Raw genomic sequence first — 19590 nt, 5'->3', positions numbered from 1 at the left:
CCGACGATGAAAGCAAAAACCATTCGGCGAAATGACCGGGGGTCTGAAGAGGATGCTTAAGATACTTTACTTGGTGCGTGTGTGTGTGTGTGTGTGTGTGTGTGTGTGTGTGTGTGTGTGTGTCATCAAACAACACACTCCCAGTAAAGCCTCCTGTTATGGCTTCATTAAAATCCCTGGCCAATAGAGTTGGATGAAGGTGAAGTTAATTCAGGTTTACCGTTACTCATACACATTGTTGTGGCTGAGCAGAGGGCCTATATTCATTTTGCAGAGAGAATTAGAAGAGGGTTTGACAAGGCTTGGTTTCAAATGGAGGCAGAATGTTAGGAATTTGTGAGTTTAGACTGAGGCAGAGCGGCGGAGTCTTATCCCTGCAGAATCCTCCAGGTGTCATCACAGTGTGAAGAGGCTGCACCGGTCACAGCTATTTCATGAATTTAAGTAATTTGAGTCCTTGGAAACTGTCAGGCATGCAATCTGCAGCGTAAAAACATGATTTTATATGTGCCCAACTGCTCCCAAAATCCCATTGATATACTAACGGTAATATATGGTAAAAACAAATCGAGGCTCATTTTACTTAAAAGGAAACAGTCTTTTCCTTCTTCGAATTCTTTTGCAAACTGCACCATTCACCCACAATGGGTTATATTGTATAATTTTAATACACATATAACAAATTTCAAACTGATTTCATGCTCCAGTAAGACAATGTTCACTAGACTTCAAGCTAACTGTTTATGTCCCAGTGTGACATTGATGCGAGGATAAAAGTACCGCCGACACTTAAGATGACAATCCTGTTACGCATTTATCTTTTACCACTCATAAATTTTGCATTGACAGTGCGTACCATAATGCACCGCTGCATCTTTCTATGTCATTTAACAAACAACATAGTTATATATAACTATGATATTCCCTAAGATCGTGTTTTACCCCTAACAGTCAAAAAGTCGTGCATGAAAATATTGAGCTACAGTCAACACCAGAGCATTGCCCTCTAGTGGATGGATTGCTCAACACCTATGGCAGTGGAAAAGCATGCATGGGACGTATTTTAGCAGTGACGCTTGAAACACACATACCTATTTATCTATCTGACGTGAGCGTAAATAAGCCGTTTATGGTGTTTCATAACCTGCAATTTTGCAAACTATAAATACATCATTGGGAAATGAACACAATCAGTTGGAGATCCAATGCTAAGGACACAGGCAGCAGCGCTTTATGAAATGCACTTCCGATGCAAAATGTACCAAAGTTACCTTGCACTTTATAATTATATGATATTTAATACAGGCTTGCAAACAGTTAGCTAACAGCAAAGCGCACATCTTACTGGAGCATGAAATCTGTTTGTAATTTGTCCTGTAATTGTTTTCTTTTTCGCCATTAGTTGCAATCTAAAGATTAAAACGGGACAAATCTGCAGGGAATTGACCAAAGTAATTTGAATATTTCCTCCCTGTGATTTTGCGTTTAACTGACTGTTCTCTTGATACAACACACACATGCACCGCACGCTCCCAATGGTGGACTCATAAAGAATTCATGCAGCTCGCAATGTATTTCCCGTTTGGCGTCGTCGTGCTGTAATTTCATCGTCACGAGCAATAATTTTGTCCAGAGGAACAAACGAACTGCAGTGAAGAGCAGGGAGGATTTTGGCTTGACAGATGATGAATGGGAGCGGTTCCCTATTAGGTCGGATTAAGACACTCATAAAAACCGAGATGCTTCTATGTTTAGCATCTCCTCCGTTATTGTGGAAGGGATCGCATGAATGCGTGTGTTGGTGCGCGTTATAATAAAGCTGCGGTGGAGAATTTTTTAGTAGGTTGAAGCAAAGAGGGCACCTCGTTCAATTTTTATGTAGCTTGGCTTTAATGGACACCCTTCTGCATATATCAGAACAAAGTTTGGCCGCAAACAACAACCACACACACACACACACACAACATGCTGACATATGCACGCGCAACCACATATTTCATACTAACAGATCTCCTTCAAAGTGAGTGGCGCTCTGCGGTCTTGTGGGACATATGGTTCAGTGTAACCTACTAGTGTCCTTCACTGTTGTTGGCTTTGCCCAATCCCCCCCCCCCCCAGCATGCCCCCCCTCCAGGCTGCACCATTCCCTGCACAGCTTTCTACATTTAGTACCACCTTCTGACAGCGGCTCTCTATGTTGGCAACAGTCCCTTTGTGTCACAACACCGCGGCGCCACCAGCCGCAAGTCTCAAACAGACAGGTGTTTCGGAATCCTGGGGGAGGGAGCGTCGTTTCCGCCGTACCCCCTGACGTGATGTCGGGAGGGATACGTGTCAAGGAAAGAGGCTGCAGTTCACGTTTACAGCACCTAGAGACATTGTGTTAACACTTTAGAGAGGATTATGAATTCGGGCAGCACGGTGGCACAGTGGTTAGCGCTTTGGCCTCAGAGCATGAAGGACCTTGGAGTTTGCATGTTCTCCCCTTGTCTGCATGGGTTTCCTCCCACAGTCCAAAAACATGCAGCATGTTAATGGAAAAATTGGAAAATTGCCCAGATGTGTGAATGAATGGTTGTCTGCCCTGCGATTGACTGGCGACCGGTCCAGGGTGAACCCCGCCTCTTGTCCGATGGCACCTGGGGGAGGATTCAGCATCCCCTGCGACCCTGAGTAGGATAAAGGGGAGACAATGGATGGATGAATTTAAATCTGTATTTAGTCCACATTTATACCAGACAAGCAATGGAAAGTGGATGGATGGATGGCTGGATGTCTGGATATCCATCTTCAGACTATCCAACATTTTGTAGATTTTAGATTCTTGTTAGACATGACACCAGAAATCCCATCCACTACACAGAACCATCACATAATATAATTGTTTACAATACATGTGAAATGAGGGTGAATGGTTGTTTGTCACCATATGGGGTATGAATGGCAGGATGAATGTTTATATGTCTCAATTTAATGTAAAATGAGAGGGCGAATGGTTGTTTGGCTCCATATGATGTGAATGTGAATGAGAATTTATAGTTGTATGAAGTCCTGGGATAGACTGATGGCCATCCCAAAATGAACACCATACCAATGACAGCAGGGAAAGGCTTCAGTCCTCCCTGCAACCCTGACTGCGGATAATGAATGAATGGATAAATTAATGAAGAGAAGGCGTCACTGCGTCACGATAACGCTCCTCTGGACATCACTGGAAGTCAACTGGGAATCTCTTGTGAAATCTAATAAAATGATCAGTTTCATTTCACAAAAAAAAAAAAAGCCACTTAATAGTGCAGTTCATTCCCCTCCACTGTGTACATTGGAGGGAGCTGAACGCCCGAGGCTGCTTCCCATTAGTCGGAGACAAGGAAAATAAATCATCCTGTCCGGTCCGCTATTAAAGTGTATTAAATATTTAATAATTTTCATTCATCATCAGTCTGAAACAGCAAACGTGGAAGATGATGTGTTTTCCATCCTGCCAGCCAATCAAAGGTGACTGATGCTAAGACTCATAAACGAAGTGAGACTTTAGCGCCATTAAAAAAAAAAAAACAACTTAGTTCTACTCCTCTGAAGCAAGACCCTTGTGACAAATGTTTGGCTGACGAATCTGCTATTTGAATCCACCCCATAATAACCCAGGCTGCTCTAATTGCGACTGAATATCCCGACAGTGTCGAGCAAAAGGGATGTTTAATACTCTGAATGTGGAGCTCACAAAGAGGAATGTTTACTCCCATCTTTAGGGGCGGTGGCCTTATTTTTCACGATGTTGGATAATCTCTCTCTCCTCTCCGGAAACGTCTGCCTAAAAAGCGAAAAAGCAGACAAGATTTGGAACTATATCAACTCAAGATGTAGGATGTATTTAATGCGTCGCATCATGTTCTCCTCCATCTGCTCGAGCCACCTCGCCCCTCCTTCCGTCTTCACATTTCATTTCTTAGTTTCTCCCCAGTTCCTTTCCTTTGCCGCGTCTCCTTGGCTTCCCTTCGCTTCTTGTCTTCCGTGCCACCGAGGATCATCGTACGGCTCGTGGCCCAAATCTCGGAGTCCGGGGCGTCGCGATCGATTAAGCGGCTGACGTAGACGCAAGCTCACATAGCTTTACACATTTAAGACTATAACTGCTGACTGGCAGCACTGGGGGCAGAACCCTGTTTTTGCGGACCGGGCAAGGGAAGACACTGCTCGTCATGTCCGGATGCAGATTCGGAGCCACTGTTCATCTGCTATGCAAAGTTGGTCTTTGGGATGTAATAAAGGAAATAACAGTCGGCAGTCAGGGTCATTTACGAGAAGACAATAGCCGTTCGCAGCTAACATCTGATTTAGCCATCAGCTAACTTCCGACAGAAAAGTTCCATGACTGCGGTCTAAGAATTTGGTTCTAGGTACTCTCCTCCTCCAGGGGAACCTTTTAGTTTTGCATTTGCACAGACAGTAAGGGACCATATGTGACATGCAGGAAGAACAAAAAATAGTAAAGGAGAGTAAGAGATAGTGAAGTTGTCGCAGCATTCATGTTCTGCATTGTGGGACTAATAACCACGGACTATCAGATGGGTTGAGGTCTTTCATTTCCTCCCTCGCTAACTCCCTACTCATTTTGCCAAGAATATTCACGTTTTGTTTCGAGGCCCAGAAACCACTCAGTGGTATAGCAGTGAGAAGAGCTTGGACCTTTTTGTCACTCCATTTTGGCGGAAGTTGCAAGAAAACAGCTGAGCAGTGAAAACATATCAAAAACTGTAGTCAGTGAGAGGTATCTTTTTATTGGCGTGTCTTATGAATTCCACCAATCACCAAGCACCTACTTGACCAGTTGCTACATAGCTGTAAACAATCGCTGCCTCAGAGTAGGAGCTCCTAGTTTCTGGTTTCTCTGCTGTCCCAATGCATGAAAAGGGCTAAGCTTCTGCGAGGGGTCTTGGAAATGCAAAAGTTTCCTATCGTGCAAAAGCGGCTACTTAATTTCCGTCTCTTTCTCCGTCCGGGTTCCCAACACACCCATGGCTGCTGTCGTCGCCTCTCCCGCTCCATTTACAACAGCCTCTAAAACAGCTCCCGCCCACCTGAACTCCCTCGCTCAGGTCCACGCTTCCTCCAAAGCGTCACCATCTGCCAACCCAGGCCGCCGGGCGCTTCCACCGCCGCCGCCAGCAGCCAGGCTCCCCTCCTCCGCAGTTATCTGCCGCTGAAGTCAGTTACCGAACGGCGTCCGGTCTGCAGAGCCCTTCAGTCTGGGAGATAACACTGAAGACCCGCTACCTATTTGCTCTGCAGACTTTTTTTTTTAAAAAAGAAGAAAATTCTGTTATGCATTTATGTGCTCCGTTTACTTTGCGGCCTCTGCTCCGCTATCTCCTGGCAAGCAGAATCGGAGGCATTTCATGCTCCTGAATTTATCCCTATCTATTGAGCAAATCTCAATTTTCTATTTACTATGCATTATATCTTCACTCCCCTTGTCTTCAATTCCAACATGTCAGACCGCCGTCACTTACCATCATGCTGCTGCCGCCACTGCCGCAGCCTGCAGATATTGGACAATGAGTTTATCTGCACCTATTTTGCGAAAACTAAATAGATGTAGAAAATAAAGCAGCCGCCATTGAATTTGAACCGAAGAAAGCCTGTAGGCGCTGGTAGCCGAGGTCGGGCTGAAAGACGACTGCGTGCTTCCTCCGCCGGTCTCCATCTTCATTGCCTGCGCGAAAATGACCCGCTGAATGTCGTTTTCCTGAAGTGAACCCGAGTTTCTCGTCGTCTGGCGCCCAACGAGGATCCCGACATTCATGGGCCTGTTTAATGTGTGTTCCAAAGCGTAGCCGTGGCGTTTCAAAAGGACGAGCGTTTCTGATATCACATCCTCACAGTCTGCGTTCCCCCAAGTCTTTCTTTTATGAATGCAGGGACTGTGGGGCCAAATGTTGCAGAGCGGTGAAGTGCTATATATTCTTTTTATATATGTTATTCTCCCTCTCTTTCTGCGTTCGGTCTTCGCTTCTCCTGGATCAGACATTGTATCGTGCTATGAAATGCTTTGGTTTGTGGCAGCTTTGATTTTACCTTTTTTTTTCTGTTGTACCCTCCTTAGCTTTGTAGACTAGAAATGTCTTCAAATGATAAAAAAAGCGAGATGTTTTTTGAACTGGTGACCCAGATCGTGGTGTTCGTGCAGGGCCAGGTTCCACGTTCAGGTTAGATCTGGTCAGAGGAGTGCTGTCAACCTGTGAGAAGTTGTGCTCGCTTTAATCGTGACAACGAGGCCCATTTGGTATATCAATTTTTATTCATTTGATTTATTTATTTATTAGGGGTGGGAGTTGATTGAAAAAAAAATATCTGTTTGATTGGACTTTGTTAAATAATTGAAATGAATTGCCTTTTTTGACATGAGGAGAAGAAATTTGTTAGTTGAATGAATAAATATCCGTGAGCTCAAACTTCTAAATAGTGTTTATCTTTTACGATGCAGACTGATAGATGAGTTCAAAAAACACACTCCCTTCAACATGACCTGGCTAACGACTCCTAGATCCCCATCCTTTCTGGATGGCAGTTCATAATTCTTGTTAGTTGAATCAATCTGCCGCACCACCTGTAGGCCCTGATCTTCTTCTAGGGAGAGGAGAGCGGTCTCTGGTTCACTGTGATCCATTTCGCTATTGGATTGGTTGATTTGTCCAACGAGGACTTGAATATTTGGTTTCTGGCTTGTGAGCCCTGACGCGATCTAGTGTTTACTGGTGACCCTCTGCCTGCTCGCATTAGCAATGCTGTTGGCTTCTGCGGGAAAGTTCCCATCAGCGACGTGTGCTCGCTCTAGCATGTTGAGCATTGTGATACGAAAGGTGCCGCCTGAAACTCCAGCACTGACAACCATTCTGCTGTGCAAATTAAAATGTAATTAAAGTGCATTAATTTTCTTAATGCTTTATTATTCCTGCAACTAATTCATAAAAATTAATGACCTAGCCTTCAGTTACCTCCTGAAAGACTTTGACCAACACTGTCTCCTAGCAGTATGACTCTGACTGTGCTTTCCTACCTCAGATGTTATGCACATTTTACAAAGTGAAAGGGAGCAGAACATGTATGCTTACCTTTGCTTAGTACTTTGTGTGATACATCATGATGAAGTATTTGAGTGCTGACCCCTTGCTCTCTCTCTCTCTCTCTCTCTCTGTGAAGGTACACCCTTTGCTGATGCGCGAGCGGCGCTCAGAATCTCACAGGAACAAGCTGCTGCGGCGGACAGTCAGCGTTCCTGTGGAGGGACGGCACCATCCCGAGATGGGTGAGCAGAGGCTTTCTCTCAGAAATGATTGGAATTGTGCTTGAGGATCCCGTTGCCCTCTTCACACTGAATCCATTCAAGAGTTCATTTCCTGAAACATCTAAAACTCTCACAGAAGAACCCTACATAAAGATTCAAAGTCAAAACATTGTGGGTTGTAATATGTAATATCCAAAATATCGAACAATTTTCATTCACGGAATCAAATCCAGTTCATACTTTTGTTTTCGCAAGTGAACTCTATGAACGGAATCACAATCAGCCGCATATAAGATTGTACACCCGCCATTCCGCCGGCTGCTGTGCGTTTGCGGGACGTTGCCGCGGATGACCCGCAAATGAATCTCTTCCCTTTTGTCCTGTTTCAATTCGCTCAAACATTATCACCCGTGTTCCTTTAGTTTAGCTTTCATGTAATAATGAGATAGTTGCATAGCAACAACAATGATGCACTATAAAGCTCTTTGTGTCCTTTGTGCCATTACTCTCCCTGTTCCCGGCGCCGTCACATCAGCCCTCTACATTTGAGCAGAGATAAAATGGGATAAAAGCCTCCCGTCTGATCAGGGCTCCAGGCGGCTCCTCTCCCTCTGCCGGTTGAGCGTCTTGATATCTCGCCTCGCTGCGAAACTCCTGAGTTGATAACTCAATTACGCATAGATCTTCCAAGTTCACTCTCTTGCTGGTGAGAGTTAAGTGTTTATTTTCCCTTCAGCCTATTCGTTTTTTTTTTTTTTTTATTTTCTTTTGTGTTTTGTTTTCCGTGTTTCCCCCCGCCGCCGCCAGTCTTCCTCGGCGACTACAGCTTTGCTCATCTCTCGGTGACTCGGCAGCTTCCTCTTTCGTCCTTTTTACCCTCCGTTAGTTGACTTCCTCTGTTTGTTTTCACGACCGAGTCCGTCTGGGCTCCTTACGAACGTCTCCCACCCCTCGGCTATTTTAAGGACCTCCCATGCGTCGTCCGCCATCTACGATTCTGCGGTTGCTGCTGAATCTTTTCGCTCCCCGACGCCGGTGCTGATTCAACCCTCTAGATGTTCCTCTCGGTTTCTGGGAGCGGCCAGATGCCTGACCTCCACGCGTGCAGCGCTGACACATCGCCTGACACGGTCACGCCACATCCTGACATATGCTGACACGGCGACGCAACTCCTCGCGGCCTCGGTGTAAGAGCATTGTAAACACATCAGCATATGTTTTCAGCACCGCGCTTCGGGCCAATCGTGCACAAACCGTGCTGGACCATCTGCCCGCCGCCAGCATCCAAATAGAGATTTATAGACCCCGGGCGATTAGTAATTATCAGATCAACAAAAACTTAAATGGTGGTTGTTATGAGGCCGCATTTAGCCATGGTGTCTCCGGGGAGCCGAGTGGTTTTATTTAATAAACTCCAATAAACACCACTGAGTCGACTGCGCAGAGATAATCAACCGAAGTATTTCTTCATTAACATTAGTTTGATTTTGCAGATGAGGTGCAGCACCAAGGGGCTCGCGGTGTCCACAAATCAACCAACTGTGCAGGGATATTCACAGCTAACCGGAAGTACTCATAGGTAGTTACTAACGGTATCGCGGTATGTCAACGTGTGCTGCGTGTATTTCAGAACACGTAATCCAAGTGACCGGCTCAGCCCATCACTGACTGCTCTCCATTTTTTTCTGCAGGAATAAAGTTTAAGCCGCAGCGGTGAGATTAAGGCTTCCGCTAATAAAAACAGAAACCGTAAATTACTGCGTAACACCTGGATTCCGTCAGAGTTAATCCAGCAATGCATGAATTATTCAAGCGTTCGCTACCCTTTCCAATATCGTCGGCAGCCTGTGTGAGCGGCCCCCCCCTTTTGGAAACAAATGACTTATAATCACAGAGATGACATCAGTATCATAAATATCTCCTTCCTGGGAAGCGATGAGCCAAGCTGGTTATTTGTAAAAAAAAAATCTTAAAAAACATGGTTGCAACCAGAAGCTTGAAGTCGAGGTCAACCACAGATGCAGGCTTGATAGACAGAGTGCCGCGAGAAAAGGGTCGGTACTAGTTATTATTCAAGTACTGGTTTCCCAGGGGGTATCAATGTAGTAATGAGTACTTGGTGGAACCTGACCGAGTCTAACATCGGTATGGGGATTGTATCGGAAAACCAAACAGATCTATATGTTAATACTCATGACTGTTTAAGATGCTGGTATTTGCTTGATGGGAGGTTTGGGCTTCAGCGTCAGTCGCTCGATCACTGAATTTAGAGGCAGGCGACAGCCGACACAGTGATTGTACCAAAATCCAACTTCACCAAGGTCCTCATGACCCTAAGCATAATGTTACCTTTGTATGGGATCGGTCATTGAGCATGTGATTTTAATGTCATTGTTATTTATTCATTCATTCATTATTTATACCACTCGTTCTTCAGTCAGGGTCTCAAGGGAGCATCATTCACCCCTTCACTGACATGTCTGGCCTGGTGACCTACTGCACTTTTTTGGACTGTGGGAGGAAAACCGGAGAACGTGGCGGAATCCTATGCAGAATTAAATCTTGGACGCTCTTGTTTGTTTGTCGTCATCTTTGTTTGAGGCGGAAGCGCTAAGCACCGCGCCACCCATTTTCATATAACCGGCAGAAAATCTGTTCAATGTCTTTTTATATCATCGATAATAGACAGGTGGAAATTGCAGGGGAACGGGGAAAATTGCGTCCTGAGTACTTTTCAATGGAAGTACTCGGTATCAAATTTTTGAGTCGGGATCATCGGAGTCAGCTCAAAACTCTTCTGTCAGGAGACGGATGGGGTTATGGAGGGGTAACCGTTCCACAGCAGGACGTCGGGCCGGCTACGCCGGCAAGTCACGTCTCGTTCCCCAGTTCACGAGGTTGCCGGAGCCGGGGGCTGAAAAACTAAGACGACTCCCCTCTCATAAAGTTCACCGGCTTAGGACGACACCGAAGCAATTAGAAAGCCCTGGATCCGAGGCCATCCTCGCAAGAACGCGGCTCTTCTGCACCCCGAGATTAAATCTCAATGAGCACCGGCTGGGGGGGGTCAGTCAGGGTGAAGCGGATCCAAAAAGAACAGAGTTCAGGATGTTTCCAGGCGCTGAGATCCAAACAGATCAAATTGACGCCTCTGTGGCGGCTAACACTCGACCATGTGTTCGAGACAACGCCAATATATCAGCTGTGATTCAAGTTCTCAAGTGAGACTGATGAATGGAGACAGTTGACAACAATCCTGGCCAGACGCCCGCTTGATCTGCGATTCATAAGTCACCAAATCCCCCGTCATGTATTTTCATGATATCGCGCCACCCTCACAGCTTAAAAGTGACGGGTTTTATTCTCCTTTTTTTTTTTTTTCTCTTCCCTCTTTTTTTTATCTCACCTTGTAGCTTCCCTGAAAAACATTATAAAGTTTAAGAGGTAATTAATGTTTGAAGACATTATTATAATGAATACATTAATTTTTGCTGGATAACTGCAGTGCTGAGCCAGCGTTTCATGCAAATGTGAGGCTTAATTAACATTTAGCGATTGTGACGGGGGGGAATTTCAGCTTTCTTTTGACTAGACACGATATTTTTCCTTCTTTTTTTTGCTACGTATTCCATTCTGTAACAAATTGAAAAAGACAAATTCTGTTATAAAAGACTTGCATTAGTGCTATTGTACGTATACGTCTTCGCAGCTGATACTAATGTGGATACTTTATGCAAATGAAAGATTTTCTCCGCTTCTCTGCCCGGACCCACGGCTCCCCGCTCATTTACTGGCAAATGTCCGCCGGATGACACATTTCGCTGTGGGCTCGTTCTTTGAACTGCGGAAATGCTTCCGCGCTGAAAGCGGAACGCTGTAATGGCAGCCTTACCTTTAAACACGATAGCGTTTTTTGCTCCGGGGCCCGAACCGGAAACGTGGCTCTTCTTCTTTGTCCTCAATCAATACGTGTAATGGCGCTCGCTCTGAGCTCTAAGTGGGCCAGTAGAGGGGCCGTGAAGGCAACACCAGGGCTTTGAGCTTTTCCTCAAAGCACCTTAAGAAAGAAAGGAAACCAGAGACCCATAAAGCAACCATTTTAAATCTAATCGTGTCGCCTTCCTGTATACATAGTACAATGTGAGTACCTCATCATTTTTTTATTATCTATACTGCTTATCTTGCGCTCAGGGTCTCGGAGGTTGGCTGGATCATACCCCAGGTGTCAGTGGGCACATAAACTGGATGGACATGTGGATGTATTTGCATAAACAACCATCTTTTTATAGGTGAAGCAACAAAATTTAAATTGTCAGGAAAATATACAAAGGTTGTGATCACATGAATTTGTGACATCCAGTCGTCGGTTCATGTTTGGGGATAAATTTAGGATTGCTCTCCTCTAAACTCTGACTCAGAGATTTGTGCCCAGTCTTGATTCAAGTGGATTACTCTGCATTGTCTGTTAAATGAAACGCCCAATAAAAGTAATCCACAAGAAATCCACGCTGCGAAATAGATCCTTGACATCAATGGTACTTTAGACCAAGGCCACTTTACAGAAATAAGACAAGAGGTTCAGCTCAGGGCGCAGATGAACCAGTTACGCAACCCCGCTCAAGTGTTTTCATGATGGCGGCATGGAAATGGGTGAGGAGGAAGAGCCTAGCAAAAAACGATGGCTCAATCACGCATCCATCCATCCGCTGGTCCGTCCCGGCCGACGCACGTGGCTCAACGAGCGCAACAACAAATACAACATTGCAGGTGAACGCTGCTACTATCCCTTTTCCCGCTAACATGTGTAACATTGGCATAACAGGGAGTTAATGAGGCGACGGCGGTGTCTTCCTATTTCCTTACAACTATAAGACGATCAGTTCTTCATTCCTCATATTATGATGTTATTCTAAAGCATATTTGGGGGTGAGAGAAAATAAAACATTGATTTTCCTCCCTCCGTCATTAACCTCTCCAGAATGCACTGTAGAAATCCACATTAATGAATTCGGCCTTTAATGTTTTGTGCTCAGATTGGAAATTGACTTTATCTTGAGTTTGCTGTGTTATTAGGGGGAAACCTTATTATCCGAATGACTTAGCCGCGGGGGGGAAAATTGCGCCACTACAAACTGATTGGCTGCGAACGTCAGCCGACTTGTTTTTTTTCTTTCCCAGCAGCCTTAGTTTTAATCACGCCTTATTGTTGTCGTCTGGGTTTGTTCCGCGAGACCCCACATATTCCCTTCGGCCCCCTCCGGCCCCGGCGGACAGTCGCGATGAAGCGGGCCTCCGTCGAGCTATCGCTCCGCCGCCCTTTTCAATGGTTGACCTTGACACGGAGCTCCGTGCCGCTTCCCCAGCTCGGGTGCCGCATTCAATGCGCGGGGATAGGGATTTTGAAAGTTCTTTTCTCATTCGTATGAATAATGTATCATGGATGCGCTCTCCTGTGGCTCCCCGCGCCTCACACTTCCTGTTCCGACTCCCTTCGAGCCGTTCGCTCTACCATCCTGACACCGGCCCACTCCCCTCACCCACTCACTGACGTCCACCGGCATTTAATTGCCCCCCTGAAAAAAACAAAAGTACAAGACAATAAGCAGACGGTAAATACTCATTACGTAAGGAGGAGAAGGTGTTAGACTTTCCATTGTGAGTTGAGACATGGTGAGTCATCCCATCTGTCATCTCAGGCAGACATCAGGATATGACTGATTCCGCTGCATTTCCGAACTTTACTGTTTTCCTCTCCAGACTTTTCTCATCATATCTCCACCGAACGCATCAAAACATTTACTTTTTTGTGTGTGTGTGTGTGGTCACGTGCATTTTATTATTTTTTTTAATCTTTATTTTTTTCCTTCCAGCCACAGATTTAGCTATTCCACCGAGGACAGCTCATGCAACCAGAAAGGTTGCAAATTAGCCTTTTCGCCTCTGGAGGAGTCCGACTTGGGTCGGACGACAGCGTGTAAACAATTTACGGGCCTTTAATTCTGATCGGATAATAAACACCGGCACGGCGGGAAGCGCTTGGTTGTTATTTCATTAAAATGCATTCGAATGCATCAAAACACAGCAATGCGCCATATTGTGCTGTAGAGCCAGTTCTCCACCAGATTTTCCTTTAAACATTATGAGTGACCTCGGCTCTGCGGTGGAGCAACTCCAGCCCCTCCAGTCTCAATGCATTAAGACAGTAAAGACCCGTCAAGCTGAACTAAACCTACCGCTGGGACTTTTGGGGGTCTTGGAGGGGCACTGAAGGGCTGTCATTGCATTTTGACTCAGATTTTGTCTGCAAAACTGCACTGGTTTATCTAGCGGGCTCAGAAATCCCAAAGGGACGCTCTGAAAGATATTTACATGCTTTAAACATTTCACAGCCTAATGTGTCGAAAGGGGGAGTGGCATAGTTTGCCTGTGTCAGCGTTTTGGGCTCGGCGAGGTGAGTTAATGTGGACCGAGAGTAGCGGTGTGTGTGTGTGTGTGGTGGGGGGGTTCATGTCAGTGTGAGCTTGGGTTGCAGTTTCTGCGAGCAAGGGGTGACTCAGATTCTTCACCCCTTCATCCCTCCAACCCCCGACCTCATCTCCAGACAGCCGGCTCCACGTTTTGGTAGATTTTGCTGAATCATCTAGCTGTCTCGCCTTTGGAGCGGTGAATGAATATAAATTGTTCTCCAACAACTTTTGATGTACATGAACGTGGGGGAGGGGTCCAGAAAACCAGAACCAGCACTTTATTAAGGTCCACACGCCCCGAGTCGGATCAATAGGCTGTCTTGGCTCTGTTTTCCAGGCATCATCCGCGTGACTCGATTCCGCGCTTCAGCTGAAGTGCAGCAACTCGTTACTAGCCAGAAAAAAAAAGAAAACGAAGGGGCATTTTGGCAGATTTTTTTTTTTGGTTCCAGCCGCTGCTAGAAGCAATCATCGCTCACGTAATGAGTCGATTTCTGATGTGATCTGAAGAGGCTTACACAACTTTCAATATGGGGCAGCCTGTTAGCTGAAGATTGTGCTGCCTGTAGAGCGGGATGGGGAGAGGAGAGGAGAGCGGGAATGCCGGGTGCTGAAGTATACTCTCATAATACCCAAATGGTGCACAAAAGCTGCAGCCGTGGCGGCGCCAGGGTGATGAACACTGACCTGAAAGAGCATTACGATGTCCCACAAAGGTTTAGAGCTACGTTCAACAACATACATGTAGACATGAGCTACACCAGAAGGTTCACATGCATAATGAAGATCCTTAGACCTGAGGAGGACATGTTGATGTGCTAATGTGAGCTAATGTAACGTTTTATTTTGAAAGCCAGTACGCTATCTTCTTCAGACTTCAGGCTCGTTTGTATCCGTCCCGTCGAACCTTCATACCCCAAACTGGTCGAGGCAGAACGCCTCCCCGCATTGAGCCAGAATCTGTATGAGGTTTCCGCCCGGTAAACTGTCAGTTTCCTTGCCACTGTTGCCGAGTTTTTGCTCATGGTGGAAGAATGAGCTCTCTTCAATCATTTTAAACGTCCAGACCTGTTATTCACAGAGGTGAGAAAGTGTGGTGAGAAAGCTGTGTTGCAATTTGCCTCCATATGAATAAAATCTGTGTCACCTGATGTGCACAAGTCAAATACAATACAAGAGCTGTGAGATGCTAACCCAGATGTGTCGAACCCCCCAATAGTTTGACGGCAGCATTTCTAGGACTCTCAGTTTTTTTTTTGACAAATGTGGTCTTTCATGTTCATCAGTTTTACCACAATCTATTCATAGATTATCTATAAAACAATGTGTCGAATTAAATTTTGATAGCCTCATAATTATGGTTCTGTGGTTCCGGTCAGTGCAATGGCTCGCGTTCTGCCTCACAGCAAAAAGCTCCTTGATTCAAGTCTATGTGGAGTTTGTGTGTTCACCAATGAGTCTGCGTGGAGTTTCCCCCCACAGTCCAAAAACATGCAGTAGGCTCACTGGAGACCCCAGAATTCAGTCATTCCCAGAATGACTGAATGAGAGGGTGAATATAGATTGTCTCTATGCAATATGTGGTCCTGTGATTGACTGGTGAACTCAGCCTCTTGTCCAATGACATCGTGCATCCCTGTGACCCTGAGGTAGGATAAGAGGGATAGATGATGAATGAATGAATAACCCTGGTCATCATACACCAGTCCTGCCACTGATGTGTGGATAAGCGTGAAGAGAAGTGGTCTGTTCAAGTGAAAATGAAAACACGGATAACTTTTTTCCCTGTCTGCTCTCCAGAGGATGGAAACAGTTATCGTTAGATGCTTCTCTTCCTTCTTCTCCTTTTTTCTTCAATGCTAATCAGGACTGCGCCCTTTAACCCAAGCTTCAGGAGTTTGAAATTCACAAAGTGAAAAAATGGGGTTTGAGGAGGCTCGCTGGGCTTTTTACATCCCCTGACATCTGAGGCATTTATGAGCCGAGACAAGAGTTCACAGGATATCCAGTGTTTGCGCAAAATGTTCAGCTTAGTGTTCTGATGAGAAAGTTTTGCATTATTATTGAAGCGTGTTCCTGTTTATGTGCCCAGCTGTCATTGAGAGATAATATAGCAGGCTTAGGCATTGACTTTTTAATGCAAAATGACACGTCCTGAAATATTTATATAATGTTGACTGTCCCTCTGCACAATGTACACTGCAGGCGGGTGGTATGTAAAGCAACGCTGTGTTTTCATACTTTTGAAAAAGAGCCATGAACTGATGGGAAAATATACATAGACTCAAATAGACTTTGCAAAAAGGATGGAAATGGTTGTTGTGAATACTTTTTTCCAGAAAAGGCAGGAACATAAGGTAACTTATAAGAGCGGAGATAGGAGTACGCAGGTAGACTACATCTTGCACAGACGAGGTAACCTGAAAGGTATCAGTGATGGAAATGTTGTGGTGACAGTGGAGCTGTACAGCGTAGGATGGTGGTTTGTTGGATGACTCTAGTGACAAGGAAGCTCAAGCGGACAAAGGCAGAGCAGAGGACAAAGTGGTGGAAGCTGAAAAGGGAGGAGTGTTGGGAGGGTTCAGGAAGGAGTTGAGAAAGGCTTTGGTACAACAGCTTGGGGTGATCAAGAGCAGAGAGGGAAATGTATTGACAGATGCTTGAAGAGTGATAAGATGGAAAGAGTAGTTTGAAGAGCTGATGAAAAAGGTCAGTCAGGGAGGAAAAGCACTACTATTGTAGACAACAAAGTAGCAGAGATTCATAAAACGGAAGTGAGGAAGGCATTGGAGGATGAAGAGTTGAACAGCAGATGGTCCTGATCACCTGACCACCTTACTGTGGTGGTATGGAAATGTTTAGGAGAGGCAGCGGTAGAGTTTCTGGCTAAATTATTCAACAGGATCTTAGAGAGAGAGAAGATGCCGGAGGAATGGAGAAGAAGCGTGATGGTGCCCATTTTTAAGAATAAGGGGATGTGCAGAATTGTGGCAACTATAGAGGTATAAAGTTGATGAGTCATACAATGAAGTTATGGGCAAGAGTAGTGGAAACTAGACTGAGAGCAGAAGTCAGCATTTTTGAGCAGCACTATGGCTTCATGCCTAGAAGACAAGAAATGCAGCACCTGCTTTGAGAATGCTAATGGAGAAGTAAGGAGAAGGACAAAGGGAGTTGCATTGCACTTTTGTAGACCCAGAAAAGCATATGACAGGATGCCGAGAGAGGACCTCTGGTATTGTATGAGGAAGTCTGGAGTTGCAGAGAAGTATGTTAGAATGGTGCAGGACATGTATGCTCGGTGTGAGACAGTGGTGCGATGTGCTGTAGGGGTAACATAGAAGTTCAAGGTAAAGGTGGGACTCTACCAGGGATCAGCTTTGAGCCCTTCTTGTTTGCAGTGGTGATGGACAGGCTGACAGATGAGGTTTGACAAGAATCTCCATGGACCATGACATTTGCAGATGACATTGTTATCTGTAGTGAGAGCACGGAACAGCTTGAGGAAAATCAAGAGAGGTGGAGCTATGCTCAGGAAAGGAGAGGAATGCAGGTTAGTTGCAGAAAGACAGAGTACATGTGTGTGAATGAGAGGAACCTATGTGGAACGGTGAGGCTACAGAGAGTGGTTCAAGAAGTTGCAGATTTTCAGGTGCTTGGAGTCAAAAGTCGAGGGCAATGGAGAGTGTAGAAAAGAAGTGAAGAAACAGGTTCAAGCAGGCTGGAATGGTTGGAGAAAAGTGTCTGGGGTACTATGTGATAGAAGACTATCAGCCAGAATGAAAGGAAAGGTGTACAAAACAATGGTGAGACCAGCGATGCTTTATGGCCAAGAGACAGTTACAATGATGAAAAGACAGGAGGCAGAGCTAGAGATCCCAGAGAGGAAGATGGTCGGGTTCTCTTTGGGAGTGACCAGGATGGATAGGATTTGGAATGAGTCTATCAGAGGAATGGCATGTTAGATGTTTTAGAGGTCAGAGAAGCCAATCTGCGATTTGTTGGGTCATGTACAGAGGAGGAATAGTGAATATATTGGTAAACGGATGCTGGAATTGGAGCTGCCAGGCAGGAGGTCCAGAGGAAGACCAAAAAGAAGATTTATGGATGTAGGGAGAGAGGACATGAATGTAGTTGGTTTGAGAGAGAAGGATACAGAGATTAGGGTTAAATGGATATATACATATAAATATATATATATATATATATATATATATATATATATATATATGTATGTATATATATGTATATGTATAACTTCACACTTGGCACAATGCAGTCATACAAGTACCATTCTCCTAGCAACCGCCAAACCCAGACTCATACATCAGATTGCCAGATGGAGAAATGTACATTGGTCCAGTAGCAAGTTGCTTTACACCACTGCGTCTAACACTTTGCATTGGATTTGGTGATGTTTGGCTTGGTTGCAACTGCTCGGCCATGGAAACCAATTCTATGAAGCTCTCTGTGCACTGTTCTTGTGCTAATCTGAAGGCCACATGGAGTTTGGAGGTCTGTAGTGATTGACTCTGCAGAAAGTTGGTGACCTCTTCGCACTATGCGCCTCAGCATCTGCCGACGCCACTCTGTCAGTTTACGTCGCCTACCACTTCGTGGCTTATTTGCTGTCATTTCCAAACACTTCCATGTTCTTATGAAACAACTGGCAGTTGACTGTGGAAAATGTAGATGGAATTCACTCAGCTCTGGAGAGCGACCCATTTTTTCACAAATGTTTGTAAAAACAGTCTGCATGCCCAGGTGCTTGATTCTATACACCTTTGGCCATGGAAGCGATTGGAACTCCTGATTCAGATTATTTGGATGGGTGACCGAATACGTTTGGCCATATAGTGTGTATATCTATCTATCTATCTATCTATCTATCTATCTATCTATCTATCTATCTATCTATCTATCTATCTATCTATCTATCTATCTATCTATCTATCTATCTATCTATCCATCCATCCATCCATCCATCCATCCATCCATCCATCCATCCATCTATCTATCTATCTATCTATCTATCTCAACACAGTATACATATATAGATAAATAGATATATTTAAATATATATAATATAATTTATATGTTATATACAGTATATATATGTATGTTTTTTGTTTGTCTTGTTTTTTTTAATGGAGAAAAATGGAAAATTAAGCCACTCTGGTTTGTAGTGACAGCCAGCTGTCAGTGCCCTGCACATAAGGGGGTTGCCGTTACTAAGTTTCAGGTGCGGCGGCATGCGTATACGAGCATTTGAGCCTCGTCTTCCCTTTAGTGTTTGATAGATTTAGGCCGCACACACCATTAATGTAAAGCATCCATGCACAGAATCCATCCTGATTCAGGATGTATATTACCATATGTACGCATATTTATTCGTTAGTTTGTCCCGGGATCCCAGCTTTTGTCACTGAACGCCGCTGACAATTTAATCACAAGGCTTCACTCATGGATCCTCTTAGTTCCTCCACAGTGATCGACGGGAGACAGTCGAGCTACACCCTCTCCGTAGTGTACTGATCCCGCTCGTCCATCTACCCACTCTCACGACAAAGAGGAAACCATGTGAAGCGTTGCGGCGTTAGTTACGCGAGAGTTTCTTTGGTAAAGCAGCAGACGGTTTGTTTCCAGCCCCGGTTTGCAACAATCACGCACACACACACACACACACCCTCCATACAAATCAAGAGCTTCGAATGCACTTACGTTTGCACCTTAAGCCAAGGGACAGTGGAGAGAAAATGTGGCAGTTAATGTGGATTTGTATTCCATAACTGGTGTTCAATTTCACCCTCCCCGGCAAGGCTCGGCGCACTTAGC

The 19590-nt window shown here is 45.0% G+C and overlaps 1 protein-coding gene across 21 annotated transcripts in view; it reads left to right on the top strand.

Annotated features, from left to right (window-relative positions):
- The window catches only part of syngap1b (synaptic Ras GTPase activating protein 1b), a 154978-nt gene that overhangs the window by 50838 nt on the left and 84550 nt on the right, over positions 1–19590 (top strand). For all 21 annotated transcript variants that reach the window (XM_086153734.1, XM_086153730.1, XM_086153747.1 and 18 more), the window contains exon 3: positions 7204–7309. In XM_086153734.1, the coding sequence (XP_086009860.1) occupies positions 7204–7309 (106 nt within the window). The remainder of the gene's footprint in view (positions 1–7203; positions 7310–19590) is intronic.

The sequence above is a fragment of the Fistularia commersonii genome, chromosome 10 (genome assembly GCF_037954325.1).
Source record: "Fistularia commersonii isolate RoL2024-O1a breed Wild chromosome 10, RoL_Fcom_v1.0, whole genome shotgun sequence".
NCBI lineage: Eukaryota > Metazoa > Chordata > Actinopteri > Syngnathiformes > Fistulariidae > Fistularia > Fistularia commersonii.
This window is presented reverse-complemented; position numbering and strand designations above follow the sequence as displayed.